General features: G+C 43.9%; 1 protein-coding gene and 1 non-coding gene across 3 annotated transcripts; both read right to left on the bottom strand.

Annotated features, from left to right (window-relative positions):
* Positions 1 to 5,817: 5,817 nt before the first annotated feature.
* Positions 5,818 to 15,820, bottom strand: LOC118394935 (type I phosphatidylinositol 4,5-bisphosphate 4-phosphatase-A). Of its 2 annotated transcripts, XM_035788639.2 has the most exons (8): positions 15,575 to 15,820; positions 14,079 to 14,272; positions 13,592 to 13,698; positions 10,942 to 11,047; positions 9,416 to 9,468; positions 8,922 to 9,012; positions 8,560 to 8,673; positions 5,818 to 8,125 (listed from the first exon to the last, which is right to left on the bottom strand). In XM_035788639.2, the coding sequence occupies exons 1-8, from the start codon at positions 15,690 to 15,692 to the stop codon at positions 8,081 to 8,083; spliced, it is 828 nt and encodes a 275-aa protein (XP_035644532.1). In that variant the 5' UTR covers positions 15,693 to 15,820; the 3' UTR covers positions 5,818 to 8,080. The 2 variants fall into 2 exon arrangements, with proteins under 2 accessions (XP_035644532.1, XP_035644533.1); XM_035788640.2 differs by having other exon boundaries at positions 5,818 to 8,673; positions 15,575 to 15,817.
* Positions 15,821 to 17,127: 1,307 nt separating this feature from the next.
* Positions 17,128 to 17,207, bottom strand: trnastop-uca (transfer RNA opal suppressor (anticodon UCA)). The gene has a single exon. It is a non-coding gene; the product is annotated as a tRNA-Sec (tRNA).
* Positions 17,208 to 18,858: the final 1,651 nt, after the last annotated feature.

The raw sequence follows: 18,858 nt of genomic DNA, 5'->3' as shown, positions 1-18,858 counted from the left end.
TGATCAAGGAACAGCAAGGCAGACAGTATAAGTAGAGTTAGCCAGTATCATCAGAGCCCATCTCCCCCTATCTCAATCGCAGTATACATGAGTGTTTCATTGAAACGTCGTCAAAGGTGATTAGGCGTATACTGTGTCCGGGCCTCTGCCCTTTTCAAGTGTTAAAAATAAGATTTACAATAACACTTTTAATGCAGCAATGGTTGCTGAAGAGCACTTTATTCTCGATATAGCAATGGTTTGATAAAGGTGTGGAATCAGTGCACCCTTCCCGCCCGCTGTCCCCTCAGATACGATAGCTGACACCGGAGGCTTTTAATTCCAGTGTAAATACAAATACTCTTCCAGACAGACATCAATTATGCATGCTGCTAATTGAGTTGAATGTTGTGCTTTGAGCAGTCTTGGGACTCCGGGTCACATGCGGGTGGATCGCCTGAAACCAGACACACATGCATGCACCCCACACACACATACAGAGCCCTTGGCAGCCCAAAAGGGATACACTGGTGACACAGCCTACGGTGGACATAGATCACACACAGAGTTACAGATACAAGAGGCATTGAAGTCATCATTGGGGGTGTCAAAAATATGTTTCAGTTTGGCGTAAAATTCCTTGTTTTTTCCCCCCTCTGACTCCGCCTGCTATTGGACCAGTCAGTCATCAACATTGCAATGCTCAATAGAAAACCCAACTTGCACACAGGAATTTGGTTTTACAACAACTTGCTCTGAGCTTCTTCTCCTCTTTCAATAGTATGTACTGGATGCATTCCAAATGGCCCCCTATTCCCTACATAGTGCACTTTTTTTTGACCAGATCCTTGTGGGCCCTGGTCAAAAGTAGTGCACTATAAAGGAATAGGGGGCCAGTTCAGACGCTGAATATGTCCACTGTGACTAAACTTATCATAGTGTTTTGTATGTATGTGCATGAATGGGATGGGGGGGGGGGGCTAAATAAGGATTACCTTCTTCTAAAAGGACTACTGTTTGTTTTACAGCTGACGACCCAGAAGCTTAATCTGCTACTTAGCTTAGCCTCTGTTCAATCTCTTTCCGCGACTTTTCATGCCTCCGTCCTCTCCTCCTCTCTCTCCCTTCAAACCGTCCATTTCAATCCTTTCCTCACCCAATTTCTCTTCCTTTTTTCCCACTCTCCTCTTCTTTTCCTTTCACTGAGTGAAGGGATATGGTGAGAGAACTGTTTATGATACAGGTTGATGATTCCATAGTATGTATGAGAGGGGAAAGTGTGGTCGCGTTCCAAATGGCTACCTATTTTCTATGGGCCCTGGGAAAAAGTGGCCCACTACAAAGGGTATAGGATGCCGTTTGGGATGCTGAAGCCTGTATGGGAGACAGGATGATGGTATTGTGTGGGATGAGGGTCATGCTGCAGGTCTTAGGGTCAAATCCTGTTAGGAGTAAGAGGGATGAAGGTTTTAGTGTTTTTTCAGGGCCTAGTATTCAGTCATGGCAATGAGTTTAGTGGGAACATCAGTTCTCATCATGTGTGTATGTGAGAATGGAAAGTGTACGTTTGTGGCTTTATCCCCAATGGTACACTGTTCCCTATGCAGTGCACTACTTTTGACCAGAGCCCTGGTTAAAAGTAGTGCACTATATAGGGAATGGGTTGCTATTTGTGACAAACACGTGTGTGTGTGTTGAACAGGACCCAGATTACCGCCCCACTCTTTTTTTGCTAATGCCCTCTGAGCTAAAGCCACTTAAACCCAGAAGGTTACAGGACCAATAGTCTTTTCCTCCCTCTTTCCTTGAATGTGTCCCAAATGGCACCTTATTCCATGCATAGTGCAGGCCCGGTCAAAAGTAGTGCACTACATAGGGTATAGGTTGCCATTTGGGATGTACTCCTTTTCTACCCAAAAAACACTTGTCTGTCTTTTTTCCTGCTGACTCTTCTCTCACCCTCCCTCTCCCACTCTCTCTCCAGGGAGCTTGTGGGTTTTGAAAGGTTTCTCAATGTTCCTAATCCTTCCATCTCTTTGTCGGGGAAAAAATATATCCGCATGAAACTCAAGAAGAGCCCAAAAGGAGCTAGGTTAGGTGTGTGACTGTGTGTGTGTGAGGTCATAAAAAATGTGTGCACCTTTGGTTCACTGGTGTACATCACAAGGCATAGAACTGGCATAGAACTGGCATAGAACTGGCATGGAACTGGCATAGAACTGCTCTAAACGTTTAATTTGGATAGAATGTAACTGGATCGTTCCTCCAATTTAGTGCCGTTTGAGAAGTGTAACTGTTAAAAAAAAAAAAATTGAATATCACCTAATTTTAACATTGTCATAAAACTCATATGTTTTTATTATTATTTAACCAGGCAAGTCAGTTAAAAACAAATTCTTATTTACAATGACAGCCTACCCCAGCCAAACGGAGATGAAGCTGGGCCAATTGTGCATCGCCCTATGGGACTCCCAATCACGGCCAGTTGTGATACAGCCTGGAATCAAACCAGGGTCTGTAGTGTACTGAAATGCAGTGCCTTAGACCGCTGCGCCACTCGGGAGCTCATGTTCATAAACAACATTTTCCCCATCTCAAGAGGTTGAATAAAAAAATAACTATAGTAAGTGCCAAATAAAGTAGCAGGGTTAGCTGACAGGGTTGACAACTTCTTCTTAAATCAGCCATACATCCCCTTGTCACAGCGTGATTGGAACCAAGGTTGTGTGCAACAGAGTGGAAATGTAATGCAAGCTTCACAAAACATTTTAATTGAACATTTCTAGCCTATCTATGGGTAACAGGGTTGACGACAGTGGAGGCTGCTGAAGGGACAACAGCTCATAATAATGGTCGGAACGGCGCAAATGGAACGGAATGAAACTCCTGGAAACCATGTGTTTGATCCCATTCCACTGATTCCACTCCAGCCATTACCACAAGCCCGTTCTCCCCAATTTAAGGTGCCACCAACCTCCTGTGGTTGATTTTTATGCTCAGCTCAGTTTTCCACCACAAAATGCCCAAAAAGAGTAGAACCAGCTCACCTGATTTTACTATTAGATTTTCAATGTTTGTTTTGAAAATAATATTTAAAAAGGAATAGTTTCGCCATATTAAAAAATAGTTCAGTTCATGTAACAGGGTTGCCGTTAAAATGAGGTACAGACATAAATTAATCACTAATCACATGAAATAAATCAATTTTCAGAAATGACTTTGTCAAAGCAACAAAATAACCAGGGCTTCACAATGATGGTGAAACTTGGATACATTTTGGGATTCAGTGGGTTCAAATCTTCCTAGAAGTGACACAGGGGGAGGGACATGTCAAAATGCAGAATTTTTGCACTTTAACAAGCAAGCCTTTTCATGTAAAACAAAATCTGATTTATTGAATTCTCAATGTTGTCTATTGTAAAGGGCACTTAATTTTAAAGGGATTCTCTGGTACTTGTTTATACTTTTTAGCCAGTAGTTCTGAAAGCAGCACTCACGAGCCAAAAGTGGTCCCTGAAAATGGTGTACTATGTCACATGTGCACCCCATCATTGCTCTCTTTCGCGCTCTGCTGTGTGTGCATCATGCTAGCGGTCATTCATATGGCGAGGGACTGAAGCCTATTGGTTGAACTCGAATTGCTTGAAGGCTGGCCCACATGGGGGAAAATGTAGGGGAATTGGTGCAGCACAGCTTCCAGAAAAAAAGTTGCTTTCAAGCTAAGGATTTTGTGGCTAATTGAGGTAAAACAATAATTCTGCTCATAGATTTAGCATATTTATAACTGGGTGGTTCAAGCCCTAAATTCTGATTGGCTGACGGTCATGGTATATAAGAACATTTATTTTTTACTCAAATTACGTTTGTAACCATTTTGTAATCGCGTTGTCGTGCCTAAGAACAGCCCTTAGCCGTGGTATATTCGCCATATACCACACCCCCAAGGCCCTATTGCTTAAATGAACAACTGACACATCCAGCCCAAAGCTGGAAGTTAAAAAAATACTAAGATGCCAAAGTTCGAGCATGTCTAAAATAAGTATTTTAAAAATAAATATTGGTGCAAAATGTCTATTCAAAATATCAACGGGTCTCAAAAGGCACTCATTTTGTGAAATGACACGAACTACACTGCTCAAAAAAATAAAGGGAACACTTAAACAACACAATGTAACTCCAAGTCAATCACACTTCTGTGAAATCAAACTGTCCACTTAGGAAGCAACACTGACAATATATTTCACATGCTGTTGTGCAAATGGAATAGACAACAGGTAGAAATTATAGGCAATTAGCAAGACACCCCCAATAAAGGAGTGGTTCTGCAGGTGGTGACCACAGACCACTTCTCAGTTCCTATGCTTCCTGGCTGATGTTTTGGTCACTTTTGAATGCTGGCGGTGCTTTCACTCTAGTGGTAGCACGAGACGGAGTCTACAACCCACACAAGTGGCTCAGGTAGTGCAGCTCATCCAGGATGGAACATCAATGCGAGCTGTGGCAAGAAGGTTTGCTGTGTCTGTCAGCGTAGTGTCTAGAGAATGGAGGCGCTACCAGGAGAAAGGCCAGTACATCAGGAGACGTGGAGGAGGCTATAGGAGGGCAACAACCCAGCAGCAGGACCGCTACCTCCGCCTTTGTGCAAGGAGGAGCCGGAGGAGCACTGCCAGAGCCCTGCAAAATGACCTCCAAATGGGCATGTGTCTGCTCAAATGGTCAGAAACAGACTCCATGAGGGTGGTATGAGAGCCCGACGTCCACAGGTGGGGGTTGTGCTTACAGCCCAACACTGTGCAGGACGTTTGGCATTTGCCAGAGAACACCAAGATTGGCAAATTCGCCACTGGCGCCCTGTGCTCTTCACAGATGAAAGCAGGTTCACACTGAGCACGTGACAAGAATCTGGTGACGCCGTGGAGAACGTTCTGCTGCCTGCAACATCCTCCAGCATGACCGGTTTGGCGGTGCGTCAGTCATGGTGTGGGATGGCATTTCTTTGCGGGGCCGCACAGCCCTCCATGTGCTCGCCAGAGGTAGCCTGACTGCCATTAGGTACCGAGATGAAATCCTCAGACCCCTTGTGAGACCATATGCTGGTGCAGTTGGCCCTGGGTTCCTCCTAATGCAAGACAATGCTAGACCTCATGTGGCTGGAGTGTGTCAGCAGTTCCTGCAAAAGGAAGGCATTGATGCTATGGACTGGCCCGCCCGTTCCCCAGACCTGAATCCAATTGAGCACATCTGGGACATCATGTCTCGCTCCATCCACCAACGCCACGTTGCACCACAGACTGTCCAGGAGTTGGCAGATGCTTTAGTCCAGGTCTGGGAGGAGATCCCTCAGGAGACCATCCGCCACCTCATCAGGAGCATGCCCAGGCGTTGTAGGGAGGTCATACAGGCACGTGGAGGCCACACACACTACTGAGCCTCATTTTGACTTGTTTTAAGGACATTACATCAAAGTTGGATCAGCCTGTAGTGTGGTTTTCCACTTTTAATTTTGAGTGGGACTCCAAATCCAGACCTCCATGGGTTGATACATTTGATTTCCATTGATAATTCTTGTGTGATTCTGTTGTCAGCACATTCAACGAAGTAAAAAAATAATTTTAATAAGAATATTTAATTAATTCAGATCTAGGATGTGTTACGTTCCCTTTTTATTTGTTTGAGCAGTGTATAACAACCTGTGGAAGTGTCCGAGTATCTGGACTACTCACCACTAAGCAGTTGTTTTGTCTTATGTTTGGATTTGATTATTGTATTGTCTGTTATTGAGATGTTGTTGTAAACTGTCTTAAAAGCAATTACAAAACAGCCTAAAAAGCATTCTGATATTTTCATACGTCTTTATTGTGTGTAAACAAACTGAAGAGCGCATCAGCCAGGTTCTTGATCATTGGGATCATTAACATGATCAATATTGTACATAAATATCATGATTAAAACAATCATTATAATAAATAACATTTTAAAATAACTCACTGCGACTGTAACAGTTCTGTCAAGCAGGGTAACAATCTAAGAGCTGCTACTGTAACAGTTCTGTCAAGCAGGGTGACCATCTAAGAGCTGCTACTGTAACAGTTCTGTCAAGCAGGGTGACCATCTAAGAGCTGCTACTGTAACAGTTCTGTCAAGCAGGGTGACCATCTAAGAGCTGCTACTGTAACAGTTCTGTCAAGCAGGGTGACCATCTAAGAGCTGCTACTGTAACAGTTCTGTCAAGCAGGGTGACCATCTTAGAGCTGCTACTGTAACAGTTCTGTCAAGCAGGGTAACCATCTAAGAGCTGCTACTGTAACAGTTCTGTCAAGCAGGGTGACCATCTAAGAGCTGCTACTGTAACAGTTCTGTCAAGCAGGGTAACCATCTAAGAGCTGCTACTGTAACAGTTCTGTCAAGCAGGGTAACCATCTAAGAGCTGCTACTGTAACAGTTCTGTCAAGCAGGGTAACCATCTAAGAGCTGCATGTGTAAAACTATGCAATTAATGTGGACATTGTGGTTAAATATTTGTGTGTGCGATTTAAGATTGACACATAGTCCAGAGGTTTAACGGGTTAGTAGGTCATCAAATCAGTAACAACTTTCCAGATTCCATTAAAAAGGGTTGCAAAAATAACCCTATTAAATCAACAAAACAGTTCTCCAAGAATCAGTCATGTAGTGTTATGCACGAGTTCAACAGAATATCTGCTTAGTAATAATTACTCACATGAACAACATATGTACAATTAATTAAAACAAACTAACATATCTGTAATAAAAAAAATATATATAAACTACCATAATCAGAACCACAGACAAGTTAGTGTTATAGGGTTAGTTTGACTGTTTGAATATGCAGGTAGTGTATTCTCTTCACTGACTGTTTCCTCACCCTGACAGCATCCCAAATGGTAACCTACTCCCCATTTAGTGCACTACTTTTGCCCAGAGCCATATACGGGCTCTGGACAAAAGGAGTGCTCTATATAGGGAATAGGGTGCCATTTGGGATGTAATCCCAACCTGAAGGACAGCCTCGCCGAGGCACAGGGTCTACAACAACCACAGCCTGCTTCAGTCATCAAGGACTCATTTTGATCATGGAGGGTAGATTTTGCCTGACGACTCAACCCCAATTTAATTCTGCTGCTCTATGGATCGCTCCACATGTCAGCCTGAACCTGCCATCCTAGTCATTTGTGCCGATGTCAAAATGACGTGATTCATATCAGGCCCAACTCATCGGTTTCTGGGACCAATCAGAACAATCAAAATGTTGACACATTTTCAAAGGGTCAGGGAGGAAAGCAAATCCCGACTCATTGTGGAGAAGAAACGTTAGATGGGTAGCCAGGCAAAGATGTACTGTAGTTTGACCATAGCTGGGTAGTGGGCACACCTGGCCCAAAGCCTGTTTAACATGGGCAGCACCACTGAGGGCTTTCATCATTTTGAGGCTCTATAGTACAGTGTACATCTATGGGTTACACTGACAGCTTACATCTAAGCTATTAGCTCTGTGTGTGTGTGTGTGTGTGTGTGTGTGTGTGTGTGTGTGTGTGTGTGTGTGAGTAAGAGAGAGAAGGGCTGTGTGTGTCTAAGATTGAACAGCCTCATCTCAAGCTCTCTCTCTAACTTGGCTCCCAAGTGGCGCAGCGTCTAAGGCACTGCATCTCAGTGCAAGAGGCGCCACTACAGTCCTTGGTTCGAATCCAGGCTGTATCACATCCGGACACGATTGGTAGTCCCATAGGGCGGCGCACAATTGGCACAGCGTCATCCGAGTTTGGCCGCGGTAGGCCGTCATTTGTAAATAATAATTTGTTCTTAACTGACTTGCCTAGTTAAATTAGGTGAAAGGTTAAATAAAAACTGCTTTTAAGGCTTCCAAGCCACTTTGGATCAAAGACTGCCAGTCCCACAGATTATGCACCATGACAGACAAGGGAGGGTAACATGGGTGGCATTTACTTTGCACTGGCCTCATTTTAGCTTATTTTGCCTTTCTTAAAATGCTTCAAGGGTTTACCAAAACAAATCAATCATGTAAAATGCCCAAGAACAGAACATGAGATCAGTGTTGCGAAGTAGCAGTCTTTTCCGAGGGTCATGTCATAATTGAAGACTTTCTTCCACTGAGCCACGGCAGGGCCTGAGTGATTAAAAACAGGGAAGGGACAGTAGTTGAACATGTTAAAACTAATTGAACTAGTAATGCAGCAGTCACGCTACTGCTCCTTCGGGAGTAAGTAAATGTTCATCATCCAGTTTGGAAACACATTGAACAGACTAAAGGGAAGGAGGAGGAAAACTTTGTTTTTTAATTTCCAGTTTCAATAAATATTATTTTAAAAGCTCCCCCCCCCCTTGCTCCTGCGGGTCTCCTCTCCCCTGTTTGTGTGGCTTTGGGGTGAAGTTTCCCCTAGGTACACATCTAGGAGATCAGCTTCTCATCCCACAATCTTAACGATAGCCATTTAAAGGGGGAAATGCGAAACTGACCCAAGATCAGCATCTAGGGGCAACTTCAACCTACACGTGTGTGTGTGTGTGTGTCTATGTGAAGTTCTGTAGGGGCTCACTAACACGCATGCAGGCCCAGTACAGAGCCCGGCCCAGGGTAAGGAGTACCAGCAGGATCAGCACGGCCCAGGAGGCATAGATACCCCCATAGTCCTGGGCCTTCACCCACGTACCAGCCTACAGAGAGAGAGAGAGAGAGAGAGAGAGAGAGAGAAAAAGGAGAGCATGTAACATTTTTATTTTTTGCAATGTGTTTAGTGGTGAGATGGGTCCTACAGACACAGAACAGAGTGAGAGAGAACACTTAACAAGGGTTTTTCCTGCCTCATGAAGGGGCTTAGGCGGTGGACATGGCAATGTTTGATACATCTATGATATGGGTTTGTCAAGTAATGTAGAGTGGACAGTATCGAGGGTGTACTCACCACCAGCCCAGCAGTGGAGATGCTGAAAAGCAAGCATAGTAGAAAACACCACAAGCTCCGCCTTCGAGGGTACCTCTGACCAATAGAGGAGCTGCACGTCGAAGGGTGTGGCAAAAGAGAGGGAAAAATGGACTGTAAACATTAAATAGAAAGGGTAATTTTCCTGGAGAAAAATTGTCCCACTTGCTTCGGCTGTCCAAAAGAACTTCATGGGTTTAAATTGTTAGTTGCTGAAGCAAGTCCTACTAATAAAAGGTTGTGTAAGAGTAACAGCTCAGACTTGAGAGGTTGCACACAAGTTAGTAAGGAGCTTATCCTGATGCCTAATGCTACAGGCTAATGGTACAGTCATCCAGCCACAACTATGAGCATGTCCTCCGATATAACGTTGCCACCAGCAACCACTGGAGAACATTATTTTTAGCATATTGTATAATCCCTTTTAAATGGACTCCTCTATTGACTGGGTACTGTGTGGACAGATAGAAACTCACACTTTCTTGCAGTGTGGGCACCTGGCGAGTGTCTTGTCAGTAAACTCTGTCCACTGAAACACATTACAAGACACTTATGTCAATATGATAGAGTATACATCCCAAATGGCACCTTATTGCCTAAATAGCGCACTACTTTTGACCAGAGCCATATGGGTTCTACTCAAAAGTAGTGCACTAAATAAGGAGTAGGGTACCATTTTGGATGCTGTCAGGGTGAGAGGAAACAGTCAGTGAAGAGAATACATACATACTACCTGCATATTCAAAGACACAATCTAACCATGTAACATTGACTTGTCTGTGGTTTTAAATGTGGTAAGTTTGTTTTAATTCATTGTACAGACACACTGGCCAGTTTTAGGTACACCACCCTTCACGAAAATGGATCGCTCCCAGACAGTGAGTCACATGGCTGTGGCTTGCCATATAAAGCAGACAGACATTCAATTGAATGTTGGAATGGGTAAAACTTTGAGCGTGATGCCAGGCACGCCGAATCGGTCGGTGCCAGGCACGCCGAATCCAGTATCTCAGAAACTGCCGCCCTCCTGGGCTTTTCACTCACAACAGTGTCTATGGGTTCCCGAGAATGGTGCGACAAACAAACATCCAGTCAGCGGCAGTCCTGTGGTCGAAAGCAGCTCGTTGATGAGGTCGAAGGAGAACGGCAAGAATGGCGTAAGCCAACAGGCGGGCCATAAACAGACATAACGATGCAGTACAACACTGGTGTGCAGAACGGCATCGTGGACCGCACAACTCGTTGATCCTTGTCACGGATGGGCTACTGCAGCAGACAACCACACCGGGTTCCACTCCTATCAGCTAAAAACAACAAGTGGCTCCAGTGGGCACGCATTCACCAACACTGGACAATTAAGGAGTGGAAAAACATTGAATGGTCCAGCAAATCCCAGTTCCGGTTGCATCATGCTGATGGCAGAGTCAGGATTTGGTGTAAGCAGCAGTCCATGGCCCCATCCTGCCTGGTGTCAAAGGTACAGGCTGGTGGCGGTGGTGTACCGCTGTCCAATCTGCAGCAACTGCGCGATGCCATCGCGGCAGCTTGGACCAACATCCCTGTGGAATGTTTCCGACTTGTAGAATCCATGCCCGAAGAATTCAGGCTGTCATGGAGGCAAATAAACTGGCCGGTGTATTTGTTGTTCATGTAAGGGTAAATAATACTAATCAGATTATGTTGCACTCGTGTGCATAGCACTAAATGATTGATTCTTGGAGAACTTGTATTTTTGTTTTGTTGTTTTAATAGGGTTATATTTGCAACCCATATTTTAACTGCAATCTGGAAAGAATTTACACTTATTTGATTACCTAATCACCCAATAAGCCTTAAACTTAAACTGGACAATATTTCCAAATCTTAACCACACACACCTCATTTACCTATAGACACAATCAAACATTTGGGCCCTGGTGCCCTTTTGGCGGGAATACGGTGATATTTGGGATGCAGCCTACTGTATATGATGGCTGTGAGAGAGGTGAGGGAAGGGTCGTACCAAGAAAGTATTGCTGCAGTGTCCACAGGAGACCCGAGCTCCGGCCGGCTGGGGGTCAGGGCTGGCTGGACCAGGGTGGACCGGACCCAGGTTTATTATCCTCTTACTGGGGGAAGATGACCACATAGCTCACTGATCAGTCTACAAGCCAGTATTCCTAGATTTAAATGCAACAGAGCGTAACCACACCTGTCAACTACAAGTTTACATTTAAGTCATTTTAGCAGACGCTCTTTTCCAGAGTCACAGTTAGTGCATTCATGTTTAGAAGGGAAAACAACCTCACAGCACAAGTAGACCCTTATTCGAAATAGCTGCTATCAGCAGAATCAGTGCCAGGATGGCAAAACAGCAACCACATAACTCACTGTTCAGTCTACAAGTCAGTATTCTTAGCTAGGTTTAAATGCTACCGAGCGTAAGTTCCATACAAGTCACCTAACTTATCCTAATGCAGATATCTGGGTTAGCCTAATGCAGCCCTTAAAGGAAAACTCCACCCAGAAACTATCTTTTGGTATTTGTTTCATAAAAGTCCATTATTGATATAGTCCCAAAATGTTTTGTATGTCAACAATCCAGTTTACAAGATATATAACTTTCAAAATAGAGAAAGACAGCCGGTACGAGCCTCATCTGATGCAAATCGCAGCATTAAAAAAAATGCATCATACAGGCATTATTTCTGTAGTTTGAAAGTTATACATCTTGACAACTTAGTTACACAGGAATACACATTGGGGGACCTGTTGTAATTCATGTCCTACATAGTCCTAGTTCACAGTAATCATTACTTGTACAGTTGAAGTCGAAGTTTACATGCACTTAGGTTGGAGTAATTTAAACTCGTTTTTCAACAACTCCACACATTTCATGCTAAACTATTGTTTTGGCAAGTCTATTAGGACATCTACTTTGTGCATGACACAAGTAATTTTTCCAACAATTGTTTACAGACATTTCACTGTATCACAATGGGTCAGAAGCTTACACACTAAGTTGACTGTGCCTTTCAACAGCTGGGAAAATTCCAGAAAATTATGTCATGGCTTTAGAAGCTTCTGTTTGACTCAAATGATGTCAATTAGGCCTACCTTCAAACTCAGTGCTTTGCTTGACATCATGGGAAAATCTAAAGAAATCAGCCAAGATCTCAGAAAAATGTTTAAATAAATTGTAGACCTCCACAAGTCTAGTTCATCTGTGAGAGCAATTTCCAAATGCTTGAAGGTACCACGTTCATCTGTACAAACAATCGTACGCAAGTATAAACACCATGGGACCATGCAGCCGTCATACCGCTCAGGAAGGAGAGGCGTTCTGTCTCCTAGAGATGAACGTACTTTGGTGAGAAAAGTGCAAATCAGTCCCAGAACAACAGCAAATGACCCTGTGAAGATGCTGGGGGAAACAGGTACTAAAGTACCTATATCCACAGTAAAACAAGTCCTATATTGACATAACCTGAAAGACTGCTCAGGAAGGAAGAAGCCACTGCTCCAAAACCGCCATAAAAAAGACAGACGATGGTTTGCACATGGGGACAAAGATTGTACTTCTTGGAGAAATATCCTCTGGTCTGATGAAGCAAATAGAACTGTTTGGCCATAATTATCATCATTATGTTTGGAGGAAAAAGGGGGAGGCTTGCAAGCCGAATAACACCATCCCAACCGTGAAGCACAGGGGTGGCAGCATCATGTTGTGGGGTTGCTTTGCTGCAGGAGGGACTGGTGCACTTCACAAAATAGATGACATCATAAGGACAGAAAATTATGTGGATATATTGAAGCAACATCTCAAGACATCAGTCAGGAAGCTAAAGCTTGGTCGCAAATGGGTCTTCCAAATGGACAATGACCCCAAGCATACTTCCAAAGTTGTGGCAAAATGGCTTAAGGACAACAACGGCAAGGTATTGAAGTGGCCATCACAAAGCCCTGACATCAATCCCATAGAAAATGTGTGGGCATAAGTGAAAAAGCATGTGCGAGCAAGGAGGCCTACAAACCTGACTCAGTTACATCAGCTCTTGTCAGAAGGAATGGGCCAAAATTCACCCAACTTATTGTGGGACACTTGTGGAAGGCTAACCTAAACATTTGACCCAAGTTAAACCATTTAAAAGGCAATACTACCAAATACTAATTGAGTGTATGTAAACTTCTGACCCACTGGGAATGTGATGAAAGAAATAAAAGCTGAAATAAATCCCCTCTTTCTTATTCTGAAATTTCACATTTTTAAAATAAAGTGGTGATCCTAACTGACCTAAAACAGGGAATTTTTACCTGGATTAAATGTCAGGAATTGTGTATGCATGTATATATATATATATGCCCTGAGACACTGTTGCCTTGACTGAAGTTGCATCTGCTGCTGCCAGGTAATGTTGTTTTTTGAAGGGACGGAATCATTTCTCATATAACCGTTGTTGTCTGTCTTCCTCCCTCTTTGATTATGTGGCGACATCCCAAATGACAGCCTATTTCCCTATAGTGTATTACTTCATTCCCTATATAGTCCACTATAACCAGGGCCCATCTAGCCAAAAGTAGTGCACTAAATAGTAAATATGGTGCCAATTGGGATGCATCCAGTCTCTCTTTCACACACTCCTTCTCACTCAACCCTCTGCCCTCCCTCTTACCAGTAGGGCCGGGGACAGGCGATCCTCTGGGAGGTGACTTTGCAGATGAGCAGACAGTTACAGGGGCAGCGGACATACTTCTTCCCTGCAGGCGCATTCTTGATGGGCTACAGAGGGAGACAGAGACAAAAGGAGAGGGACACAGAATGGTTAACAAGTTCAATTCCATTTCAAATAAATCCGTTGGCTATGGCGCTGGTCCCATGAATCTGTTTATTTTCATAAAACTTCCACATGGAATTATAACTTCTCCTAACCTTTTATCTTAAACCTAGGGTCAATTCAGGAAGTAAACTGAAATTCCACATTCATGGTCAGAGAAGCAATGAGGGAAATTCCAATGTCGGATTACTTCCTGAATTGAAATGGAATGAACCCTGACATGCAGGTTTATGTGGTAGGTCACCCACCCAGCCTGCCCACTGTATACAACTTGTATGGCTATGTCTATAGATGTGATGACACTACAGATAGATATGTCACCCACCGTAGCCTCGTTGCAGACCCCACACTTGACCACATGCTGGTGGATCTTCCCCTCCACGCTGATGAGGCTCTGACACACTCTACAGCTGATGCCTGGCACGCTGCCACTCTCTGGGGAGGTGAGAGGGGAGTACGGAGGAGGGTCCTCCCCCATAAGCACTGAGGGCTGGGTGGGGCTGGGGAAGGGAGGAAAGCCTGGGGGGGTGAACATGAACGTTTTGGTCAATTAGCAGACACTCTTATTCAGAGTGATTTACAAATCAGTGCATGCAACTAAGGTAGGAAAGACAACCAACCACATATTAGTCATCGCAAGTAAAACATTCTTCAATAAAACCCTGATTTCGCTGCTAGTTGCCATGGCACCCTAAGCACAGAGCTCCTATACATTTGTACATAGTTATTTTTAAATGCTTTTTTTATCAGACCTTTTGTTTTTGATAACATTGTGTTTTTATTGCATATCTGTTTTAGCACCACGGATTTGCAGATTGACTGACAGAATACATATAAAGTAGTGCACTGAACCATGAAAGGGTTACACAGAAAGTACTATTCCGTGTTTTACCTTTTAAATGAGGATTAACAAGATTGAGATTTGAGTCTTGAGTTCCAACAAAAAATGAGCTTTATAGAAGGACTGCAGGGGCTTATCTCTGTGTGTGTAGTACTATTATCGCGGAAATATGCAATTACCATTGTAATATTTCAAAAACAAAGAATTTAAGGTATAATGATGTGAACAAACACCTGTGTTACTGCAACTCGTGCCACTGTTCTGATATTTCCATAGATACAGTCGCCCCTCCCCAGACAACAGTAATTGGTCGACGTCTTATCTTGCAGTAATTATAAGCTTATTGAATGGCCCAAAGCGGTGCCAATCAAATCAGGTGCCTCGGTACACGCCTCAAACGAGATTAGCACACTAGCTTGTTAGCGTGAACATACTGGCGGTATATCTTCAAATGGTGATACAAATATTACTGACATGTTTTATTTCTGCAGGCCACTATAACATAACACGTGGATCATCAGGATATGGCAACTTGCATATTCTGTATTGAGAAATGGATTATAGCGAGGCTAGCTAGTTAGAAATCTTGCAGCAGACAACTAGCTAGTTAGCTCCATGCACACAACTCAACATAGTGTTTTGTTAGTTACATCCGTTTAACCATGATGCCTAAACGATAAATGCATAAAATGCTTTAAGGTTATAGAGAAATATTGCCAGCCAACTAAGTTAACTAACCGGCATGCTTGAGTCAACCGCTAGCTGGCTAGCAAACACAATAAATTCCCCAGACAAATCAGTGCAGACACAACATCGTCGTTACTATGTTTTTACCAAATACGCGCTGTTCATGTTCCTAGCTAGACAGCAACTTGGGCTCTGGCTATCTGGAAATCATAGGAACCGATGAGTTGTCAGCTAGCTAACCAGTCGACTGCCTTGGCTAGGTTGGAGAACATCCATGGCATGTATATACTCACTTTGTGGCTTATTTGGTAAACCATAAGGAGCCGAGCCAGGTGACACTCCGCCGTTACCACCCCCAAGACCACCATCTCCGAGATCTGCCAGTAGCGGGGACCTCTCTCCGTCCGCCATACCGAAAGCAAGGCGTGGGGGTAGTAGGACTGTGTAAAGCGATGATATGGAGCCGTTGCGTCTGGGATTGTGCCGGGAAAGTAACGTATGCGTCACATGATCACGAGTTCGCTACTGCGACTATGTCGGACCATGTACTTACTCCCTCATAATTGATCAACACAGCCCACGGCCACAACTAACTTATAATAAAACAATATTGAATAATAACAAACAATAATGGTAATCTATAGCAAAGAGGGTGTTGATAAATGTAGCACAATGAGAACAAACCACAAATACACGAGTGTAACAAAGGTTGAATAACTGTATTTCTTGAAATGCAAACAATATTCCATGTAACAGACCAAATATATTCCATGAACAGAGACAAGACTAATGAAAACCATGGAAATCTAATCCATAGTGGCAGTAATGACATTACCCATCTTTTCTGCTTCATAACAGAAGATGGGAGCTCTGCACTCACCTGTGCACATTCCTACCTACTCCTCTCAACTCAAGCTTGTTACATGCATTGATAACAAAAGCCTGCATATTTAGGCCAAGCACAGGCGCAAAGTCCTTTGTTGGAAATGCAGAAAAAATGTGGTAGTGCAGTTTGTATAATTTTGGGTATTCCACCCTAACTTGCTATGTCATTCATTGCAGGTTGCTTTGATCCATGAAGCGGTTCATGGGTAGAGTAACCTCCAGCCCGTGTCTTTCACTGTAGAACTGGGCTTTTCCCGCCTGACTGTGTACTGGGTGCGGAAGTTGCAGGCCCAGTTTACTGTCGAGAGAGAAGTAAGGATTTAATGAGTTGGGAGGGGAAAAGAGAGTGAGACAGAGAAATTGTGTGTGTGTGTCAAACAGACAGTCAGAAGATTTTGTATTTTTATTTAACCAGGCAAGTCGGTAAAGAACAAATTGTCATTTACAATGACGGCTAACCCCGCCAAACCCTAACAACGCTGGGCCAATTGTGCGCCGCCCAATGGGACTCCCAATAACGGCCAGTTGGGATACAGCCTGAAATCGAACCAGGGTCTGTAGTGATACCTCTAGCACTGAGATACAGTGCCTTAGACCGCTGCGCCACTCGGGAGCCCAAAACTGTCAAACGAAACAACAAGAGCAGATGTGTAGTTTCAACAAGAGTAGCTGTTTATTTCCATGAGCACTATTACAAATGATTGTTGTTTTAGCCTAGAACATCTATTAGCGAATTCCTATGAATATTATAAGGGGATCAAAGTCTATACATTTGAGCGCTTAGAATTTACGCCCGAAAGGCGGCAGCAGCAGTAACCGGAAGGTTGTGAGTTCAAACCCCCGAGCTGACAAGGTACACATCTGTCGTTCTGCCCCTGAACAGGCAGTTAACCCACTGTTCCCAGGCCGTCATTGAAAATAAGAATGTGTTCTTAACTGACTTGCCTGGTTAAATAAAGGTCAAATTAAAAAAAATTGAACCACTCTGCCGATAAGCAGCTACAGGTTTGAAGCCTGTACCTCGGACCACCGATGCTCATCTGGACAAAGGGAGAGCAAAAGAGGGGATTTTCAGTCATTTCAACACTTCTCTCCTTATGAAGAAAAAAGGAGCATGAGAGGAGGTCAGCAAATCGTAGCAAAGAGTTTTCTGGCTGTGGATTGATATCCTGGAACTCTTTGCAGAAGGATGACAGGCAAGCAACTTAGATGGTGTTTGCAAGAACAAGGACTTTCTCCTTCACATCCATCCAGGACTATATCTGTTGCTTTGGTGTCTGGCAGTTGGATTTTCACCTGAGGATGGGGAAAAAGTTAATATACAGTACTAGTCAAAAGTTTGGACACATCTACTCATTCAAGGGTTTTTCTTTATTTTGACTATTTTCTACATTGTAGAATAATAGTGAATCAAATCAAATGTTATTTGTCACATGCGCTGAATACAACACTGGACCTTACAGTGAAATGCTTACTTACAAGCCCTTAACCAACAATGCAGTTAAGAAAAATGAGTGTTCGATAAGTAAAAAATAGAAAATAAAAGTAACAAATAATTAAAGAGCAGCAGTAAAATAACAATAGCGAGGCTATATACAGGGGGTACCGGTACAGAATCAAGGTGCGGGGCACCGGTTAGTCGAGGTAATTGAGATAATATGTACATTTAGGTAGAGTTAAATGACTATGCATAGATAATAAACAGAGAGTAGCAGAAGCATAAAAGAGGGGTCTGGGTAGCCCTTTGATTAGCTGTTCAGGAGTCGTATGGCTTGGTGGTAGAAGCTGTTTTAGAAGCCTTTTGGACCTAGACATGGCACTCCAGTACAGATTGCCGTTCGGTAGCAGAGAGAAGACTATGACTAGGGTGGCTGGAGTCTTTGACAATTTTTAGGGCCTTCCTCTGACACCGCCTGGTATAGAGGTCCTGGATTGTAGGACGCTTGGTCCCAGTGATGTACTGGGCCGTATGCACTACCCTCTATCGTTCCTTGCGGTCGGAGGCCGAGCAGTTGCCATACCAGGCAGTGATGCAACGAGTCAGGATGCTCTCGATGGTGCAGTTGTACTACGTTTCGAGGATCTGAGGTCCTATGCCAAATCTTTTCAGTCTCCTGAGCGGGAATAGCTTAGCTCAACAGTTTTGTCCTGCCCTCTTCACGACTGTCTTTGTGTGTTTGGACCATGATAGTTTGTTTCGGCGATGTAGACACCAAGGAGCTCGAAGCTCTCAACCTGCTCCACTTCAGCCCCATCGATGAAAATGGGGGCGTGCTCGGTCCTCCTTTTCCTGTAGTCTACAATCATCTCCTTTGTCTTGATCAAGTTGAGGGAGATGTTGTTGTCCTGGCACCACACGGCCAGGTCTCTGACCTCCTCCATATAGGCTGTCTCATCGTTGTCGGTGATGAGGCCGACCACTGTTGTGTCATTGGCAAACTTGATGATGGTGTTGGAGTCATGCCTGGCCATGCAGTCCTGAGTGAACAGGGAGTACAGGAGGGGACTGAACATGCACCCCTGAGGGGCCCCCGTGTTGAGTATCAGTGTGGCGGATGTGTTGTTACCTACACTTACCACCTGGGGGCGGCCCGTCAGGAAGTCCTGGATCCAGTTGCAGAGGGAGGTGTTTAGTCCCAGGGTCCTTAGCTAAGTGATGAGTTTTGAGGGCACGGTGTTGAACGCTGAGCTG

Source organism: Oncorhynchus keta, chromosome 15, assembly GCF_023373465.1.
Source record: "Oncorhynchus keta strain PuntledgeMale-10-30-2019 chromosome 15, Oket_V2, whole genome shotgun sequence".
NCBI classification, from domain to species: domain Eukaryota; kingdom Metazoa; phylum Chordata; class Actinopteri; order Salmoniformes; family Salmonidae; genus Oncorhynchus; species Oncorhynchus keta.
This window is presented reverse-complemented; position numbering and strand designations above follow the sequence as displayed.